Source organism: Seriola dumerili, unplaced genomic scaffold (assembly GCF_002260705.1).
Source record: "Seriola dumerili isolate Sdu_G_001 unplaced genomic scaffold, Sdu_1.0 BDQW01000025.1, whole genome shotgun sequence".
NCBI lineage: Eukaryota > Metazoa > Chordata > Actinopteri > Carangiformes > Carangidae > Seriola > Seriola dumerili.
The window spans coordinates 14002469-14025083 of NW_019174280.1; the positions used below are offsets into that span (position 1 = coordinate 14002469).

A 22615-nucleotide genomic window follows, 5' to 3' on the forward strand; every position below is an offset into this window, starting at 1 on the left:
ACAAAATTTTAGGACTTTAACCTCTGTCTACTTTACTGAACACTAAACCCAGTGTTAGTGAATTGTGTGCACAGTCCCTTTATTATACCATCAATTTAGCTTCAGCCAATTCTATAATGCTGATGAAGTTAGGGTGTACTGACGTTTGTTGCAGTTTTCTTGGATATGGACCTTTAATTGTGACAGAGTGGGACCTCATTCTTTCCTCCCCGTCTTTGCTGCAAACTACACCGGTCAAAACAAGACCCGATTATTTTTAGACTACACTACACAGCGCATCGGCCACACAGTACCACGCGCTATAATATAAGCTATAATAGCCCAAGCCTGCCATGCTGAACGACTGAGGACATCTAGTAAAGGCTGCAACGATGTTATTCAGATTCGGTGTCATTCTCACTCCGGAGTCTTCCGATGTAGAGGTCTTTGTTTTGGGGTCGCGTACGGAAATGGGCCACTGGGACCCGAGCAGAGCGGTTCAGATGACAGCCTCTCACAAGCTTCTGTCACCACATGAACCGAGTCTGTGGATCGGCGACGTGAAGCTGTCAGAGCCGTTTAAAGACACACTGTGGTTCAAGTTCGTCAAAAGAGTCAGAGGCACAGGCACTTATATCTGGGAAGGTATATATTGTGCAGCAGATGTTGCCGCGTACACAAGGATGTTGCTTACAAAAATGTCAGACTGATTTAATGTAATTCCCAACGAAGGTAAAGGGGCAAAAGACGAAAACAACTCCGCCATGTTTGGTTCATATTGTGTAATGTATCCTTACCGCCACATGATGGCGGTAAAGTGACACTTAGCATTTACCAATATGATCACTGGCTCATTTCTCTGCACCTGTACTTCATCAGTCTGCTTATATCAGTGATGTAAAAGTTGCAATTCCATAGTGTAAAAATACTACATAACACATTATATAATATGTGATAATATTGCATATTATATTATACACACACAAGTAAAAGTCCTGCACTCAAAATAATATAAAAGTATCTTATAAATATCAGTAAAAGGATTTTTAGATTGTTCTATTATCATAATAGAGTGCTATATTATTATTTAAATAACATTACTGGATTATTCGTATTGATTCTTTAACATCTCAGCAGCACTTTGAGGTGGAGTTAGTTTTACTACTTTATATATAGCTGGGTTGTTTATAAATATGCAGCATTTTTTTATAAACAGATTATATATTTGCCATTTATTTAAAATATGCAAAGTAACTAGTTGAGTAACTAGTTACTGTCCCTGCCAGATGAATGTAGTGGAATAAAAATATTTCCCTCTGAAAGCATTATGTAGAAGAAAATGGAAAATATCTGGAAAATTACAAATACTTCAAAAGTAAATGCACTTTGCTACCCTCCTCTCCTTCCCTCTACTCTCCTATCTGATGCTTAAGCAGTTGTTTTCCTGTTTTATTTTGTCCCTCAAAAAAATATATAGGCAGCCTCTGACTGTGCTTGTTTAGGAGAGACATCTTTAAAAATCATCTTTATGAGTACTCTGTGTCCTAAATAATTGAGTAATTGGTCACTAACTTGCTAAAAGGTTGTCCTCTTTCTCTCCAGGTAGTGGTTCAAGCCATGACAGGTGGTGTACATACGATGAGAAGAACATGGTGGATGGAGTGTACTGTCACCCGATTGGTCACTGGATAGAGGAAACAGGACACACAGATGAGATGAAACATACCACCAACTTTTACTTTGGTGTGGCTGGTCAGAAGGCCATACATTTTTCCAGGTAACACAATAAAAGCATTATTTGCATAATGTTGGATGGGGATGCTAAGAGTGTCTAAATTTCATGAAGAGAGTAAAACATGTCACAGTTCCAGCTGAAAGATTTTCATAGTTAGTAATTTGGCAGCCTGACTTATTGTAACTTACTGTTAAAGGTAGGCAGCATGGCTGGCATTATACGGGAAGCCTGCAACATGAAACTGCTGAGGTTTACTTAAGCAAGATGCATGCCAGCATAGAGCCTCTGGGTGTGTTTTTTTATTGATGTCATTGCTACCGTCATCATTGTTTTTGGGTGGGTCAACATAGTATTAAGACAGAGAAAACAAACAGGAAGACTTTGATATTTTTGATTTTGATTTTTATTGTTTTCACAGCCCATCACCTGGATCATTGAAACATGACACCCCTTACAATCCTTTGCAGTCTCTGTACTTCATCCCATTCTTTTACCTGAACATTTATGATCAATGAAGTGCCATTAGGTGACTGTGCCAAGCCAAGAAATAGTCTAGCACATGACACCCCATAAAACCCCAATTTGTCATTTTTACACTTTGGCTTTAGTGTGGTGTAAACAGACAAGATAGAACTTGTCGATTAGTGAGGTTTACAGGTGCTGGTAGGTGGATTTTGTTACCCTTGGACAGAGCCAGGCTAGTTGGGATACCCCTGTGCCTTTCTGCTAAGCTAAGCTAACTAGCTATTGAAGGAAGTTTCATATTTACTGTACAGACACAAGTATGGTATATATCTTCTCAACTAACACTCATCAAGTAGGAAAACAAGTATTTAATAGAGATTCCAAAATACTGAATTTTCTGTTGTGATTTTCAGTTATTTGGACATTTATATATTCTTTATCTTACATCTGCAATTTACAATAAAAAAAGCCCTAAACTAGCAAACAAACAAAGTACCCATCTCGTAGCCTGTAGTAAATACAGAGATCCAATAAAATGTGATTTTTGTTAGAAGTTTTCTGCCTTTGTGATATGAAATCTGATGTGTACCAAATTTAATGATACTAAACATGAATAAAAAACAAAATCATTAAGTTCCCTGGGGCCAGGATCAAATCAGCTCCTCTTTTCTTATTTTTCTTTCAGTTTTCAAACACAACCGATCTTCTTTCATAAGGCTTGTACATTAATCTACAGTATGTTCTCAGTGTAAGCTTAAATTCTACTTTGTCCTGATATTTAATTCCATCAGAAAAAATGCTCCTGCTGTACTTCAGTGACCTGTAAAAAGGGCAGGGGAGTCATGTTGTACTGGCGGGTTTTTTTATGAAAACTGCAGCACAGACAAAGCCTCAGTCACCCTGTTATGCCTTATCACTCCTTTGTTTTTTAACCTTGTTCTCAACCATTTAGTTATAATCGCTGTCTGTCACTTTGACAATGATTGTTCTTTAAAAAAGTAGACCACTAGCAGTTGTATTATTACCTACTCAACTTTGTTAGTGATCTCAGTTGAAAGGAAAGGTCGTTCATTTTTATTTTCAAGGCAGCTCATACAGTAACTGGCTCATTTTGCATAAGTGATTGATAGTTACTCCTACTCCTTAATATGTATACATTTATTTTCTTATTTTCTTTTCTATTCATAAGTATATTAGAAAGTGAGACTGGCAATGACTTTGGCTAAATTCAGTCATTTACATCTTCAAGGTCTAATCATTGCATTAATTAATAATTTCCTAAATCATTCACTCTGTACTCCGGTCAAAATAGAGCTAAACTTTTGTCGCATAATTTACAGTGGGATCCTTAACAGATACTCTGTTGTTTCATTATTATAAATGTTCCCCACAATGTACAGTTAGGAAATCCAACACTCCTTGCCCATTTCTGAATCATTTGCTACACTCTTTAGCACATTTGCAGTATAGCTCTAGAAATCCCAATGTCTGTTGAGCAGTCACCTCAGTCAGTCCATCATTTTGGTCCAGACTGAAATGTCTCATTAACTGTAACATGGATTATTATCAAATTTTGCACAGACATTCATGGTGCCCAGAGGACAACTCCAACTGACTTTGGTGATGCCCTGACTTTTCCCAGAGAGCCACCATGAGAATGACATTTGTGGGTTTTAGTGAAATACATCAACAACTATCAAGTGGATTGTTGTGATATCTGGTACAGATAACCATGGTGCCCAGAGGATGAATATTTGTCTTCGGTCAGTCATCCAGTGGGTTAAATAAACAGTCCACCACCGGGTTTTATGGTTTTACTGACGATTGCACTACCCTCTGATGTACCTGCCTCTCAGACCATAATCACACGTCTATGACATAACTTTTATGATTTTGAAGTTCAAGCAATGTTAAAGCATGAGCAGTAGTGAAAGACAGGCTTAAAGGGGTAAATGTAATTTGCTAAATTTCTGGGGTTAGATGCAAGAAAAAAGTGATGGTTTGGAGGATGCATGTTCATGTTTGAATGAAATCTATATATTGGGCCTAAAAAGAGGTTAGCAAATAACCACACACACAACATCCATCATGCAACAACCTATCCATGCATGCCTTCCTTTTGTAAGGCATACACACAGTGCCATGGTATACCAGGAATGGCAATAATTTACCACAGACCCCGAAAGCAGTAAGTATATAACTTGCATAAGAATGAGGAGGCTTGGCTGGTGCCATCAGGTTTTAATTTGTGTCCAAAGACCTTACAAGGCTTATGTCAAGGACCTATGTTCAGTAGGAGGCACTGTGCCCTTGTATCATGCCTATTAATAGCTTTTTAAATTAGTCTCTCAGACCTTGCAACCGTGTAGCCCCAAGTATGATTCACACTCACCTCTGTAGTAAATCACTATATGAAAAAGAGACTTTAACGTACTTTTAGCCGCTGCCTCGTCTCTTGTGCTCATATACAGAGTAAAAGAGGCCTAAGGGTAATACAGCCATTTTTGTAATGAGTTTTTCTTATCGTTGAACAAGTGGGATATTTCAACATGTTGAGATGTTTGTTTTTCAGTCATAAGTAAAGTTTTTAAATCAACTTGGGACAACTAAACACTAAAGACAAAAAAGATATCCTTTTGAAAAATTAACATATAATCCTGCATTATTTAGTTAATTATGCAGTGTATGAAAAGACAATGTAAACAACAAAACCATCAACTAGCATCAACATTTCTTATATTTCCATTTTACTGTACTAAAAGAGAGATAATAAGAAAACATTTTGTTTGACATCAAAATAATTCGAATTTTTATCTTGACAGAGACTGATATTGAGAGTAAAGCTAGTGTTATATTTTCCACATCCGCGAGTATGCATGGGTCTGCGAGGGTCCCCTAGGGTCCATGACGTAAATTTTGTTATCAGGTGTACCCTCCAATTTGTTGTGTCCGCAAGGACCACAACAGTCTGTATGGCAACAACTACAAGGACCAACTGTGTATGCGCTCTTCTAAGCGGACTACAATGTAGTATAATAAAAACATATTACTACACATCCGTAGTGTCTTCAGCTGTCCGTGTACATGTTCAAAAGGGAGTATAATTGTAGCCTAAGAAAAATAGGTGTATAATTTTTCAGTGGAAAAACAGTTAATTCACCAACAACAAAGCCATTTTTTCAGGTATTTTTATGTAAAAAAAACAACAACAAAAAAACGGACGTTATCTGGTAACAGCAAGTCAAGACCAGAGACTTTCACTGCACTGCCACTCTGGAACATCACAGATTAACAGCGTCCTTTCTTCCTTGCATGTGTCACCTCCTCTGGTTGTTGACTTTATGCATGCTAATGAGCAATAAATGGAGCCAGCCTCAGACCATAGTGTTCAGGAAGAAAATTAGAGGGATAAAACATCATTGCTATGAGGGAGAGAGGGAGGAAGGTAGCAAAAAACAGAGAGAGATGAAACCTTTTGCTTCTTAGTGACCTACTAAGCTTGCCTCTTATCTGTCTGTAATACAGATTTCAAAAAACATCTTAAACGTGCTACATTATCTCAAGTTTTTAAACCTTGCTTTTGAAGGGTATAGCCATTCCAATCCTGTGTAATCTGATAATATTCACTTTGGCATTATCTTGCAAATTCCTTTGTGTCTAATCAGTCATTGCCTAGACCTCACAACAAATTTTCAAAATGCATAACATACTATACAATAAGGACTTAATCATAAATTATTAATGCATTCCTATTTAATGCCCCCAGGGTGCTATCACGTGTTTGGCTGGGCAGCTGCCCTCGACAGGTCGAACATGTGACAATCAAGATGAAGCATGAATTGGGCATTACTGCAGTGATGAACTTCCAGACAGAGTGGGATGTGGTGAACAACTCCTATGGATGCAGACGCAACCCAGGGGAAACCATGACCCCAGAAACCATGATGCATTTGTACAAAGACTGTGGCCTGGTGTATGTGTGGATACCCACACCTGACATGAGCACGGAGGGTAAGAAGAATTTTATGGAATTAATTCAGTAATAAGAATAGTATTGAACTGAGTCAGAGTGACAGAGCCGACACAGTTTTGAGTTGTTAAGGAGTCAATGTCTTCCTTAAAGACACTTTGGCAGTGCACACGCTTTAAGCTCTAAACTTACTCATTATGCCAAGCTTCACTGTGCTGTTTTTTCACTTTAGAAAGAGAGCTAGATGAATGCAAGAAACACACCTCAAAAGGATCTGTAATTGATGAAATTATAGCCAACCATGACCTTCCAAGGTTACCTTTGGCCAGAGTGTCAAGAATTATCTATAAAGTATAGAATCTCATGCATTGTGTTAGTCAAAAAATAAGTGTTATTTTTGCTTCTACATTGAATTTAAGCAAAGAAAAAAAGTCAGAATTACTCGAAATAGTCTTGAGTGTTATCACTTTCTGAGAAAGTCCCTGGAAACATTTACTGTATATAGTGATCTTACTATCTCTTGATACTTGCAGTTCATTGCTGACAGTATTGTATTTTGCTCTGTCCAGCAACCTGCACAATAACTGTGATAAATGTACTTTTAAAGTATGCATGGGTATGCCTTGAGGCAAATAACTGCCAACAGTCATTTAAGGTACTATATATTATAAGTTTCTTCTCCAAGGGTGATGCAAACTGGTAAATACCCAAGTTAATCCAAACAGGTCAGAGTATGTTACAGGATAAGTATTGTGATATTCTATTTTTCTTAACATCAACAAATCCTACTAACAAGTATCATATATGTATCAAAAGTCTGATTATTCATCTGTGCAAGAGGCCTTCATTGTTGACTATAAACGATTAAAAATGCATTGAGCATGAGCAAAATTATTGCATTGCAGATGTTTCTTAACTCTGAGTCAACCTCACATACACCTTCCTGATTCTGTAAATATTTACTGGAGCACCAAGCCTTTATTAAACCACAGTAGAAAATAGTTCCCCAAAAACGAACCATTTATACCCAATACCCAGTTTTGGTTTATTATTTAGCCCTTTAAAAAAAAGTAGAAAGCTTAAATACAGTATGAATTAGTGGGTGTGAGTGCCACAGACTAGGCAAACCAGAGAGTATTGAGATGTATTTTCATGAGATTCATTTAGATAAGAAAAATATAGAATATCGCCAGCCCTCTCCTTTAAGTGTACTGTGTGTTTCTCTCTCCTTATACAGGTCGTATCAGGATGCTTCCTCAGGCTGTATTCTTGCTTCATGGTCTTTTGGAGAATGGTCACACTGTCTATGTTCACTGTAATGCTGGAGTAGGCAGGTCGACGGCTGCTGTGTGTGGCCTGCTAATGTACATCCTTGGCTGGAGCATGAGGAAGGTGCAGTACTTTGTTGCAGCCAGGAGGCCAGTAGTGTATATAGATGAGGAGGCTTTAGTCCAGGCTCAGGCTGACTTCATCCGGAAGTTTGGACAACTGCGACCATCCATCTCTTACCCAGAGACATGAGAGTTGAGTGTCTTTGTACTGCGGTCTTCAAATTTGAAGAGGAAATTTACAATTATGGAAAGCTCCACTGGAATGGACTTTTGGAAGCTAAACTGATTCCTACATAAATATGTTTAGTCAGCGTGAAAGCAGCCAGAAAGTGAAATAACCCGTAGCAAGAAAATTAACCTCTACTTAAATCTCATGTATGTAAATGACCCCCTTGGTTCATCCTGAAGTATCTGGAGAGAGTTCTCCTGGCTGCCAGCATAGATGTTGCAAGCAATTAATTCTGCTGTTATGTGTTAGCTTTTAACTTCAGGAATTACTCTCTGCCATTTTGCACACACAGTCACAAATTATGCACTTGGAGTCAACTGAGGACACTATTAGTAGTTTTCAGTAAATGTCTGCAGGGGTGTTTGGGAAGACATTTTCTTTTAGCCCTTTTTGTAATCATTAATTAATTGAGTTGACATTTTGAGAAGGCAACTTTCAGCTGATGTGTTGAACAGCAACGATTGAGAGGAGGATTGAAAGGGAAGCAGGTTAAGGATGGAGGAATATAAACTCTATTTCTCTTTCCACTGTTGCTATTGCATGATTATATATCATTTAAGAGAATCCCCTTTTCTATTTCAGAGTAAAAAATTGTCCTTTTTTTTTGGGAGAGAAGTCTTAATGCTGCATGAAAATGGCAGTCCTTGTGAAAGCAACAAATTCCTAAAATGATAATGCCCCTCCATCTCTGTCAGACAGGTTTTCTGCTCCCAGACATCGAAGAATACAGCTCCGCCCCATCTCTCTCAAAGAGCTTGATAGCATTTCATCTTTATTTATTTATCCGACAAATGTTATTCCAGCCAATCTCCTACATAACAAAAACAACATCCTTGCCAGACCATTTTAATGCATACATAATAAGACATTATTGGAATACTGTTTGTTGTCAGTTTTGAACTTCTGCCTAGACTCTTGTTGAGAATACATTGCGTTTTTAAGATACAGTGTTTTTGTTACCTGTCCCTTATTTGAGACAGTTAGTGGATTAGCGAGGAGGGAAGATTCTTCTCCTGAAGCACAAGTCTTGTCATTACCTTTCAGTAAGTCTCTGCAGAAGGCAGCACCTTAAGACGGTGTCTGTGGGGATGGATTGGTGGATTGAGCCATGCATATGTGCTAGGGGAAGCGAATTATCATGAATTTCTAAACGTGCTAAAAATAAAAACTGAATATAAAATTATTGGAATACTTTTCTTTTTTTAAGAAGCAGAATGTTTACAGGTCTGAAAAAAAATGTGCCTGCCTGCCTGCCATGTGCCATGCTGGGATTTGTCACTTAATGAATGCAAATGTAATTGGTAAACATGTTGCATTTATTCCTCTGGGTCGTTATCAGTGATTGATGTTATCAAGTATTTGTAGTCCAGGATCTGTCAATCACCTACACCAGTTCCCCTAGATCCTTGCATTCAAATTAGAGTAGGTATTATAGTGCATTTGCAATAGTCACTTCTGTACCAGATACCCGTTTTATATGGTGCAGAAGATTTTCCACAATCATCTAAAGTTCTATTTCAACCAGAATGTGCATTACACTATGTACATGTGTTGTGCTTATTGTTTTAGCTTGCAATGTCCCTCCAAGCCATCAGTCTGTATTTATTCCCTCTACTTCGCCCTTTACAGACATTCATTCTGTTGATTTAAAGCATCACAGACCTGTTCTTTAAATTTGCTTCTGAAGTACAACTTCTATTTATCCCTTAATGGATCCATCAACTGACACTGACCATTTTTTAAATTCTCTGCTTCAAGGTGAAAAAATGTTTTGAAAAAACAAACATTTAATAAATAACATTCTTTTAAGGTGTAAATCAGGGGGTCTTGGTGATGATAATGTATTTGTAAAACAGATTAACATCAAGAATTATTCTGACAGTATCTGAATATCTCTATTGTCCTGTCATTCATATCCAAAGTTGATGATTATACTTTAAGACATTTTTAGTGTAGTCCTCACTATTCATGGCCTGTATATAAAATAGTGGGATGACCAGCATACAGAGAGTCACTAAACTATATAATCTACTAGATTACAGCAATTTAATACAACAATAACCTTGTATTGTTGCAGTTCTGAATTTCATTTTACATAGTGAAATATTGGAATCTTTTTCAAGTTGCATTCAGCAGACAAAATATTCAGGATACATAAAATAGACTGACCTGCTGAATTGAGATTAAAGATATAATAACTGAACGATTTGAGCCATTCATGATAGGGATGTTAATCAAAAGGAATCTTACATCCTTCCTGCACTGTTAAGGATACACCTACAGCCGGAGCAAGGCAGGCAGCTGGGCGTAATATTAACTAATATTACGATATTTCATGTATTTTAACAGGCACATATGCTATGACATTTCTTCTGCTGTACATCAGTGTCTGTTTCAGCCGGTGAATTAAAATCAGCACAAGTTTGTGACAGTGACACAGCATAGAGACAACATCCAAGAAGAAAACAAAATACCAGAGCTGAGCCCAGAATTTACTGCCAAACAACATCAACAGAATGTCTGATATGGCAAATCTCGCCAGCTGAAAAGATTGTATCCCATCACTGTTAGCAGTATAAATAATACCCGTTAGTGTATCAAAGATGGCAAGTACCCCAGACAGCCCTGGCATCCCAAGCAGAAGTTTACTATAGACTGTAGGCAGATCCACTTATTTTTCACATTAACCTGAGTCTTGCCACTGCTGGAAAATCACAAGGAAACAAGTGGGTCCACATCATTAGGGCTAGGCGTCAAAAATATTATAGTAATATATATATTTTTTCATATTGATTGATATAAATAATTATTAATAAATACTGTACATGTCATACCATTTATGCAGAAGGAAACATTCAGCATATTTGTTAGAGCTCAAAGATAAGTAAGTTAGAAAAGTTAAGTTTTGTTGAGGAACAGTGAATGTAAATATAACTTTGTTGTTTGTTTAAAAGAAAACTCCACAGGATACCTTTTAATTTGAAGTGCAAAGGGTATAATGAGTCTAGGATTGTAATAAATGTATTATGGTTCTGAACTATCATTCTATCTGAACTATTTTTGAATTAATAGCGTGATACTCGCCACAGCCATTAAAATTGGTGTAACATTTTGGCCTCAACAAGGAAACAGCAACAATGCTTTTACTAAAACATCACACAAAAGATCAAATTGTTATGCTACACATATTAGCACTGATGCTGGGAGATGTATTTACTTTTATGTTCCACATAACTGATATAAATATTGACTCACTTCACTAAAATGTACTTTTTGAGCTCTTATATGCATGTCAGCAGTCTTTGGGCTTTACACATACTCTGCTGGATGGTGGATGAACGTTTCACATGATGGAAAAGGTTGGTTCTAGTCCCATCAGCACCAGTTGCCTGCATATCTTGCAGCAGATATCACTTTGCTGTTTATCCAGCTTTACATGTCCGAACTATTTCCAAATCACCAGCCTTGAGTGATCAATTAGCTGCAATTTCCTCATCTTGTGTGGATGTCTGACTCTCCTTTTACATTTCCAACAATGTGTTCTTTTTCCCCTTTTTATGGCCATGCACAATCAGATATGTAAGCCTATTGCTGTAGCCTAATAGAGTGATTGGGCAGATAAAAGTTGATCGAAATGCATTGTTTTATCACCCAGTCCTACATATCATCATTAAAAATATGAAAAAATTGGCTCCTTAATGCTTAATGTTATTATGTATTTCTAAACAAATCTTGTGCTATTAGAAACAATAAGCTGTGAAATGCATGCAGGTAGGATTACTACGTGTATGTTGGTTTCCCTAACTATTCAAGTTGTACCCTACACCATGTGACTCCTGGCTTTACTATACATTGCTGCCAATCAAATTCAGTTTGGTTCAGACACATAATCATGTACAGTAGAATAGTTACACTCAGATAGCAAAAGGAATGACCACATACTGATTAAATATAAAAAAGAAAGCCGAGTCCTGGGTCTTAAAAGTCGTTGTGAAAGTCAACATTGTAAAGCTGCCCCTGAATTGAAGACGATCAAGAACATCTCATTTAGATTTTTTGTGAAATGGATCCCACATAATGAAACTATTACCTCCTGAACAGGTGGTGCTCCACAACTCACATGTTTAGCAATATTACAGTCTCCACATCATACAACTGTATTTGTGGCTGAAACCTTTGCTAGAATCAAAATCTCTTTAAATTCATTTATATATGGAGTATTACATGATTTATTTGTTGAAGAGAGCAAAAAGACACACATGCACTATGCATGACACCCAAAGTGCAAGTATACAACACAAGTCAAGTGTGTAGAGTAGAGTATATCACCCTGCATTCCAAGATAATTATTTTATATTCTATGGCTAAATAATTCTCAGCCACTGCCTCATTTCATCCAACAGTTTGGTATCAAAGCAGCAGACATTCAGTCCACATTTTGCAAAGGCTCATTAAACGTCCCACTGCTTTATTTTGCATATCTGTGAGATGGATGAGCAGAACTATTCAAAGTCAGTAAGGCACACTACTCACAAGAAGAAATTATTTGTTTACTTTCTGTATTAGAAATTATTATCTAAACACAGCCAGTCTATTTAAGCTTTGGAGAGTGAATTGCCCAACAAGCCTTTAGTCTTCTGAGATGCATGATGCTTTGAGCACGAACTCTGCCCTTTGAAATACTTACTATTCATCTTCCATGCAGTTCTATTAGCTTGACCACTCTGCACTAGGCATTCATTCATCATAGAGAGGTAAAGCTTTTTCACCTGCACAGACAATCCCACAAGTCACACATACAAAGACCCACAAATGATTTATATGCATCACGTCCGTCTGGGCACCCTCGGCCAATTTACTTAATAGATTCCAAGTCCAGCCATATCATTTGCGTGGTCTGGGCTCACTATGTGCCTAAGAAAAATCCAGCAATGAAGACATTGCTCTTGACTTTGCTCCCGGGCAGAGCTCCAGTCACCCTGTCAGATATTGACTGTGGAGTACCGACTATAGCTCCAGATTTACAGACTTATTCTACCATGTATGTTTCAGTAGCTTGCACCAGCAGCCCATCTTGTTGGAGGACAGGTTTATCAATGCAGTTCAAGAACATTTGACTATGAGGCATTCAGTGCAATTCGAACAGGCATGAGTAATGTTGCACAGTTGGAACTACAATAAAAATGTCAATAAATCTGGGAGGCTGCAGTGTAACATTGCTGAATAATAAATAAATTTGAGATTGAAAGATGTAGAGTCACTGCATGAAGCTGGATAGCATTTCCTAATATCTGTGCCATGCCAAAATATGCATGTATTCCTCCAGACAAACAACCACACTAGACTTAATAGATATGAATTATGTACAGGCTCTGATATATGTAGGGATACTCACTTTGAATTTTTTTCCTGACTGATAGCCGACGCTCATTAACTGTTTTTAACCAAGATTAAAAGGTTCTATTTACAATAGAGTAGTATCTGTAACCCATTAAAAAACACAGGGGTTAGAGTGGACTGCAACGATCTGGAGCATCTAAACAGAGAGCGAGACGGATAAGCACAAAATGGACAGAAAACCCCACCACACAAGGCGATGGTCCAGTCCTCCTAACTTCATTGTTGCAGAAGAAGCACAGTCCCACTTATCCAGGGGCATGGATAAAGCTCTATGTTATAAATGTATGAGGTTATTATAAAGATCAGCTCAGTTCAGCTCACATCAGATCAGTGATTAAAAAAAGAGCAGAGGAGCAGAATCGCTTCTTGACTGGTACAGAGAAATGCACTTCTGGTGTGAACAGCCAGGCTACTGTGCAACAAAGAGTCAGACTGGCATTAAACCTCAAAATTAAATAAACAGTCCTGGCCTACCTCAGTCCTCAGCATAGCAGACAGCTTGTCTACGGGTTTTTATCAAGAAATAGCAGCATATCAATATGCTGTGGGGTAAGGCTGGTTTACAGTCTGTAAATTGTGAGACTCATGGCAGAGAATACACACTCAGATGGCACTGATGTTCCAGGATATTTTAACTGCTTAACTAATTTAAGACCTAAGTGAAGTCTGGAGAATGGTCAGCATTTGGCGAAAAGCAAAACCTGTTGGAAATGTTGACCATTCTCCCCATTTACCTCCACTATAGCAGTTCAGAAGAATGCTCTGATCAAAGAGCCATTTTTGATGAAACAAAGATACAGGGAGGTTTATTGGAGTGTCAAGCAACTTAATTTTTTATCAATGTGGTCCAAGCTGATTTCATGATGTGGTGATAGCAACATTCAAAAAGTCTGGTGGGAGTTGTAGTTTGTAATTTATGAGAGACCTTAATCAAAAATCTTGCAGTTTTCCATCATAAACTTTGCAAGCATTGCGTCGTTACAGTAGCTGGGTAGTTTCACTTATGTTGATATATGAGGTGGGTATAGAGTTAGGAAAAGGGAGCCATCGTAACACCTACCAGAGCCAATTGGATGGATTGTCCAAGCAGATGACACCTGCAAAGCTGGTCTATTGGCCAATTGAACTTTAATGCATTATTTGCAGCCTGAGCCATTCCCCAAGGAGCTAGTGGCAGTAACCTACTGATATTCAATAATATCCAGCCTTTGTCTCTGAGGGACCATAACAATGACTGGGCTGATATATGCAAACTCGACATTTCTCAGACTGAGTGAATACAATCTGAGAATTGTTTATTGCTGCAACTCATAAACAATGCATCCAATTAATTTCCTAATCAGTTGGTGGGCTTTTGCCTTTATTGTGGGTGAACTTTCCTTTTTTAATCAAGAACCTTACTGAGATTTGAGTGTGGGGCGCTCTGCTGCCCTTTCCATTATGTATTTCTTTTTTACAGATACATTATACCATAAACCTCTCTTTAGAAAATCTGCAAAAACAGGACATTTTGTTTGTCACACATTAGCTATTTATAAATGTCTTAACTTGGACATTTTCCATCAGAAAGCATAAGCATATGAGTGTTTGAGTTTAATGCTACAAAGTAAACATCAACATTATTAGAAAACTGCTGTTATTTTTTATGTTTGTTTTTATTGTTGTTTCTGATTGTTTCTTGATAATTAGCTTCTTTAATGGTGTAGATTTCTATGCATGAACTGAATGATTGTATTTGAAATTCCTGTTTCAGTGATTGGAAGGTAGCTTATCTACATTTAAAAGCTTTGGCTGATAAATGTGTCACGCAAAAGATCGCTTATGCTCTCATTACATGCATGTCTGAAGTTATTTAAATTAATGGCACCAGACTGTTGTTCACTGTTGCTAGACTCCAAAGAGATTTTTAATTTAAAGACACAACCCCATGCATTATAGATGGATTGTTGGTGGTTGTAATGATTGCCTCAATTTACGACAATCAAGCACTGCACTCAGTTTAAGCACATTACTGTTCATCACAGAGAAAGGAAGAGTGGTGGGTAAGAGAAAATGAAAAATGGGTGAAGTAAGTCATTTGCTTTGACAAGTCCCCACCACAGCCAGTCACTGTGCAACTGTACTGACTGGCTTCCTGTAAAATCCATTTCTTGCTGTCAATACCTCTGTTGTTCCCTCCATCTTCCACATTGCCACTGCCATTGATCAATGTCAGCAGGACAGATTCTGATATGAACAAGGGAGGGGGATACATAGCTGTTGAAGCATAGTGAATACTAAGAGTAATTGTGTTTCACTGGAAAAAGCACAGCAGTGTAAGGGTTGTGTGTTGGGCACAAGCTCTGACTGGTGTCTTTATGTGTACTGTCATGAAATGTTACTATGATGTATCAAATTCTGCAGGTTTATATGGATAGGATGTCATTTATCATGCTCAGGACAAACTCCAACACTTCAAAGATAGACGCTGGGTTCAGTGACCTTGGACTTGGCTAATAGAGATATATCCCAATCAATAAGCTCCATCTGTTACCTGGAGCTTTGCTCTTGGTCTATGCACACACTCCTGACTGGACTCTGTATTTCACTCTACTTCTCCATCTCATTTCTCACATAAGAAATAAGGCAAAGATCTGGAGTCACACAGAGGATGAAGGAAACGTCTGAATAACTGCCGCATGAATTATTTTTGATTAAATAAGAACTATCACTGATTGATAGCTGGAAACTAAAGTCACTTACTAGGTGATTATAATCTTATTGATTATTGATCTATATTTATTATAGCTATAAAGAAATTACCAAATCTAAGGTTTAGCAGCCCTTGTTTATCTGTTTACAAGGACAAATGGGACATTGTTAAAGGACCATAACAGTGGTCTTGTATGAATTTGGCTCAATAACTTGCAGGCATTAACGTTTTCAAAACAGTCCTTAGTAGTGTATTATAGGACACTGCAATGTACTAAAAAAGTAAAATTAAATTAAATTGAATGGGTATTGATTTGTTTAACCACTATCATACCTGCATTGTTTTTTTATGTTCTAATCAAGCTAAAAGGGTTTTGATTAGAATATTAATCATAATTTGGACCCTTAAAAACCCTCATTTTTGCCAAAATGATTTATGATGCAAGGTCTTTGTGTGCAAGGAGGAAAGGTGGTATTTTTTTTCATGCCACGCTCCGATTTACAGCATAATAAATCTGAGCCTCAGATTGCCTAAAATAGTATCATTAAACCTTTGGTGGTGGGAACATTCAAAACCACTTCTCTCCGATTATGAAGGTGGATAGGCACGTTTGACAATTTGACCAAACAATCATTCAGATGTCTGTGCACTCCAAATCATGTTTAATGCGTTTTCCTTTCAGTCCATTTTTGTAAATTGTCTCCTGATCCACTAATCCATCATATGGTTTTGCAGTAAACAACAGCGGTAATGTATCATAAACAAATGAGATCTCTCATCTCTGCATGTGAAACGTATGTGTGCTGCTTGTGTGTGTCTGTACAATCTGTTTGTATTCATATTTGTCATCCTGCTCAAACTAAACAAGATTGGACAGGTACACATTACGTTGTGAAAGGAGCTCATTCTAAGATGTTTTTAGCACGTAATTAAGCTGGCTAGCCTTAAGAGAAGGAGAACAGAGATTGTGTGGCCATGCATGATAAGTGGTCCTGCCTCCCTAGTTTCTTTCCCCCTGCCTGAATCAGTGATGCCAGATGCCAAGGCTGACAGCTTAGTTAACATAGTAATCATGAGATCAACAAGCACTAAATGATCCAATGAAAGAAATGTCCATCATGTTAGCATAACTCTACAGGGAAAAGGCTGCCATGTGATATGTAATACTGGTTTACTCTGAATTTTTGATCATTAACTTATGTTTGTTCACAAATACTATCCTCTGCCTGATAATGGAAACACCGCTGCATTCATATGTAGTATACTTTGTAAGTAAGAATCCAAATCAGAATGATTACATTTGCTTAACTCAATGCATGCACAGGACACTGTCACGATTTTCAACTTTGTTTACTTCACTCACATCTTCTCTTCATTTTGTTGTGGTATCAACAACTTGGTCAGTGCCAAATAACAGTACATCCTGAGATTTGATCAATCACAACACTATTAATTTTATCTTTGCAATACAATCAGTTTAATCTCTGCGCACACTTCTTGTGAAATTTTATCTGCAAGATTTTAAAACAGAGAGATTTCCCAGATTACAGCTCTAACAAAACCATGTTCCAGAATGTCCTTTTCCAATTACCAATCCTTGAGGGGGCTTACTAAGGAAAGGAGATCCTACATGACTGCCCTGATCCCATCTGAAGTACCAGTATGCTTGAGGTGTCCATGATCACAGTGACCAAGCAGGCCAGTAGGGGCAGAATGGTGACCTGAAGTAGGCTGACAGGGGACAGAGTGGGACTCTAACCTGGTTCGTCACCCTCCTCACCCTTAGACTATTTGACGTGGACTCCCTGCCAGAACAGATAACATTTACTACAGAGCAGTGAACAACCCAGCACAGATGGACCAGAGTCCAACACACACACACACACAATCACTGACCTCTTTTCACCACTGTGGATATTCATACAGCCTGTATTCACATGAAAGAAGATGCTGAAAAAAAATAGTCCGCTCAATTAGTCCTCTCTAATTAATTAAAGGTCTCTGAACTGACCAGACCATCAAAATAAGCATTTACAGTGGGGCATTACTTTGTAACATCTTATGCAAATGTATTACACATATTTGGGGTATTCGCTGTGCAGAAAACTGATGATGCTCATCTTATCATTTACATGGTATTAGGGCGCTAACCAGATAATGACTCACTCAACACATTGGGAAGCAAATTTAGATTACCCACAAGCTAATGGACATTTTTGGACCTAATGTGATTTTCTCTATTTCAACCTAATACCACACTGGCTGATGAACAATTGGAATAGGGTAATTTCTCTGTATGTGTTTGCCAACAACAAGCTTTACATGAGCCCAAATTTGCTCTATGGAGCTTTTTCTTTCCCTAATCAAGTCTTTCTTTTAGGCATGTTTAGCAGAGCTGGGAGTTGAAGAGAGGGAAAGCTCTGGTGCTGTAAATACCATTAAAAGTTCATTTGGTATGTTTATTGTGTCTTTGGATGATGAATCCGAACATCATTAATAGGCCGGTCCTGTGTGTGTAGGATGGGCAGACATATGGCTGCCAGTTCCCTGGACCACCAGTCTCATAAATCACAAATGACAACAGATAATGAATACAGGGCTATCAGAGAAGATTGGTTTGCCCATCTCTACATCAGCTCTGTGAAGTGAAGGTAGAATTTATATTTACAAGAAACTGTGTTTAACATGAAATACATGCCCCAATGTTTAAGCATGAATAAGTTAAGACCGGGATGAAACAATTATTTAACTACAGTATGCATCATGTGGCCCCCCAAACAATTGTGAATTAAATCTGATTTGCTTGTTCATTTGTTGTATTTAAATTATATATACACACACACATATATAAACACTGCAATATAAATGTAGCTATGAGAGGTTTAGCTTTTATACCACTCAGTGCATTTTGCTCACTCTTGTCCTGAATTTCGACTCTCCACCTTGCCGTCATTACTGTTCCTCATCAACACATCTGGGCCCCACAGCCAGACAGATGGAAAGTAGATGAGGCCTGTCTTTAGTCTGGGGACTAAGCCAGGTGTTCAGACCTTACTTCACGAATATATTGGTAACATCAAGTCCCAAAAGATGTTACTAAGGGTCTTTGGCAGAGCCTTAGAGGCTTTAGTGTCTGGTTGCTGAGCCTGAATATGACTGCAAAGCCTTGAGGCAATATTCATAGGCAAATTAGTCTTGCAAAGCAGACTAATATTATACCACAAGCTGTCATATACTGTTAAGACGGATGACATATTAAGGGAAGAGTGTTGGTGAAGTTCATCTAGTAGTTAATGAGGCAGTTGAAGAGTTTACCATAACCGTCAAACACTTACACTATGACTAAGAGTGGTCTATAATGAATTTGCAAATCAAGCAGTAACACGAAGAAGTTTGTGCTGTTGGACCTCACCTATCTGTCTTTATCTTAAGAAAGAAAGTTCCATTCCATTCAATGTCAATCTTTCAACCTGAGTATACGAGTTTTCTCTTTCTCTCTCTCTTTTTCACACTCACAGACACATGCACACACACACACACACACACACACACACACACACACACACAAAGATGCAGACGCACACAAGCACAAGCACACACACAATTTCCCTTGAAATCCCTACCTAAATTATCCTCGAAACTGGGGGGGGGGGTTGTGAAACTGCCAAGTTGATGGGAGGGCAGAACGGGATTGTGGGTAATTTCATGTCACATTTCGAGCAGACTGATGTCTCTTTGGACAGATAATAGCCTACAGCATACAGAGACAGAAAAGGGAAAGTCACAGTGAACCCTCACTTCAAATACTTTACCCCACATTTCCAGAAATGCTTCTATGTATTTTCTTCTGAGGAGTATTTGCATTTTCTCCACATTTATAAATTTGCATAGGCAAATGAAAATTGCTTGTATCTCTGAACACTCACATTATTGACTCCCTAGTCTCATTGCCTCTGCTAATAATACACTTTCATTACAAAGCAAGGAGCATCGATAACCTACACAACGCACTCATCTGTAGACGTGTTTCCACCCCATCAAAAGGGCAGAATGAAGTCTACCTGTGATGAAGTGAAACTTTTGCTGTCAACAACATTCCACTTTTTTTTTTTTGTTCCACCAAGTCTTGGATGGACATGAATGAAACACTCACGTTTGAATCATCGGAACAAAAGATAAATAACAAATTAGAAAATGTCTAGGTTTTTGTTTAAAATAAAAAAAAAAGAAAATGAAAAGAAACAAGTATTGGGGTATGAAAAAAATAAGAGGAAAAGTTGACTATGTTCTCCCAATGCATTTTGATAAGAAACATCCAATCTTCAAGCTATATACTCTGTTACATATGCTGCTAGCAACAGGCAGAAGCTATATATTAGGCTTTTTAGAAAACTGCTTTAGGATTCACTTTTAAATTCTGAGCAACTGGCAGCTATTCTGTGTCATTTTTTCCCATCTGCAACAAGTATTAAAGTGAATTCTGTACACACCCAATTTGTGCCTCTGACTGGCTTCTTCTACTTCTAAAGCAACAGTTTTCAACACAGAAAAAGACCAAAACCACTGCTGGTTTTGAACGAAACTAAACCTGTAAATACAGTATACTGCACAACACAAGACAGCTCACTGGAAATAATCTCACAGGGCCCAACCAAAGCAAGGAGTGGTACCCATTCACAAACTCCCAGGTCTTACAAGTTTCACAGCTTGAGTGGACAGCAGTTTGTGCTGGCAGAAATAGCAGTGACGATATTGTGCAAAGCCAGCAGTAATGAGACTGAAAAGATGGGGCTAATTAAAAATAATGAGCTCTGTGTTTTGTCTCTCTACCAGCCATCTCCACAACTGACAGGAACCTGATCACAGTCTAACACAACTTTATTTGAGATCTGTAAAATTTTTTGTTTACCACTGAGATCCATCGGCCTCCAGACATCAAATCACATATACCTGCAGCTCGTGGACAGAAATCTGAGGGCAAACACTTGGTACATTTTGTTGCAAATGAGGAATTGTCTCCACTATGCTGTCTAATTTTCTTTATTGGCGTATTTGACCAATTCAAACTCCTTATGCGTAAAAGTAACAACCCTAAATTTTAAATGCATTATTAATTATGCCTAATATGCTGTGTGTTACATTTCTGAGCACTGCAGGAAAAAGTTGTATGCAGATGGGAAAACATATAAACAAGCACTGAAACGTTTTTAAAAAATCTAATCATCTATTTACTACTTGTGTGAAGGAGGGATATGAATTCTTTACAGGCTGTATAATCCACCATCATGTTCTCACTCTTAGTTTTTGCTGATAAATAAAATGAAATACATAAATGAAATAACTGAATGTCAATCAACGCATAGAGAATAGCTGTGTATAAATGTCATTTGTAGAAAACAGGGTTACACCATCTCTAACCGCTTTCTCAACTCCCGTTTTGCCTTTTGGTTTCTGCACTAAACTTTATTATTTTTAGTTTCCACCATCCCCCTATACAACCCTCTCCCTCATCTTATTCTCGGTTTCTTTCTCTGGTCTTTTTGCAAATTGCTCAGCAAAAGCGTTTGCTAAAGCAGAAGAGTTTGTGATCTAATCTGGGCCCTCTGCTGCCTTACAATGAACATCATTCCCTATTCTACCACTCTCATGGTCCCTCTCATCCTGTGCCTTTACCCATGCCTTATTTTTGTACTACTCTCTTCACGTTTAAAGTCTCATCATTCTTTTCCCTCTTTCAGTATACTTGCACATTTTTTTTCCTCACACATCTCCCTCTTTCCAATCAGCCAGTTCTGTTTTCCTACATACTGTATCTTTGGTAGACCCTATACTACTGCATTTCCTGGCTGATAACACATCCTTTAAAAGCTGTATTTTCAAAATAAACAGATGATTTATAATGTCTATTAGTGGTAAGACTCAAGGAAGAACACAAGAGCGGTGGGTGCTCCATTGACTGCCAGGGATGACAACACTGTCTCATTGTTTTGTGTCTGCTGTTAATTTAGTTTGGCATCTTCACGGGTAGAAAATTGGAAAATGTTTGGGTCTGTGCTTCAGTGGACACAGTAAATGGTGCATCCTCACAGATGCAGTCAAACATGAACCACCACCACCACCCCATACCCCACCATCCACCATCCACCATCCACCCACACACACACACACACACACACACACACACACACACACACACACACACACACACACACACACACACACACACACACACACACACACACACACACACACAATATTCAAGCATTTTACTCTTTGGCATGAAGATTGTCATGGCATTCACAATATCGCCTTTGCCAAGAAAATCAGAAATGTTTTTTTTCTTCTTATTGTTAACTCGTGTGGAGGACAAGAAAATGATTAAATTGGCCTGAAATGAATGGACGATAAGGACTTGGTTAAATGCCTTGAAAACAATGGCTTTAACCTACATGCAAATCCCAACATTAAAGATTCACAGAGTTACAGGGGTTTACAATTTGCATTCTTGGGTCTAAAAATAAAAATTCCACTGTGTGTTGAAAAGTGGTATCAATATGCAGTGGAGCCAGAAAACCATCATTACAAAATAAAATTGAGTGAACACCAGATTTATAGATATATTTTACTTCTCTCAACAAATGCCTGGCCTATGTTATAGGAAGCAACCACATCATTTTGAAACTCCTTGACAAGTAGAAACAAATAGTCAGTATTCATTTTAGGCCTGGTTGTCTTTTCTCAGGGGACTTGTCACAAGCCAAAGTTGTATGTGTATGTTATATTTCCAACTTTCGAGGCATAAAACAAAGCTTCC

The 22615-nt window shown here is 38.0% G+C and overlaps 1 protein-coding gene across 1 annotated transcript; it reads left to right on the forward strand.

The window, feature by feature from the left end:
- Positions 1–260: 260 nt before the first annotated feature.
- epm2a (EPM2A, laforin glucan phosphatase) lies at positions 261–8875 on the forward strand. The gene is made up of 4 exons (XM_022763912.1): positions 261–624; positions 1582–1756; positions 5946–6190; positions 7387–8875. Exons 1-4 carry the CDS (start codon positions 372–374, stop codon positions 7668–7670), a joined length of 957 nt encoding a protein of 318 aa, XP_022619633.1. The 5' UTR covers positions 261–371; the 3' UTR covers positions 7671–8875.
- The last annotated feature ends 13740 nt before the right edge of the window (positions 8876–22615 follow it).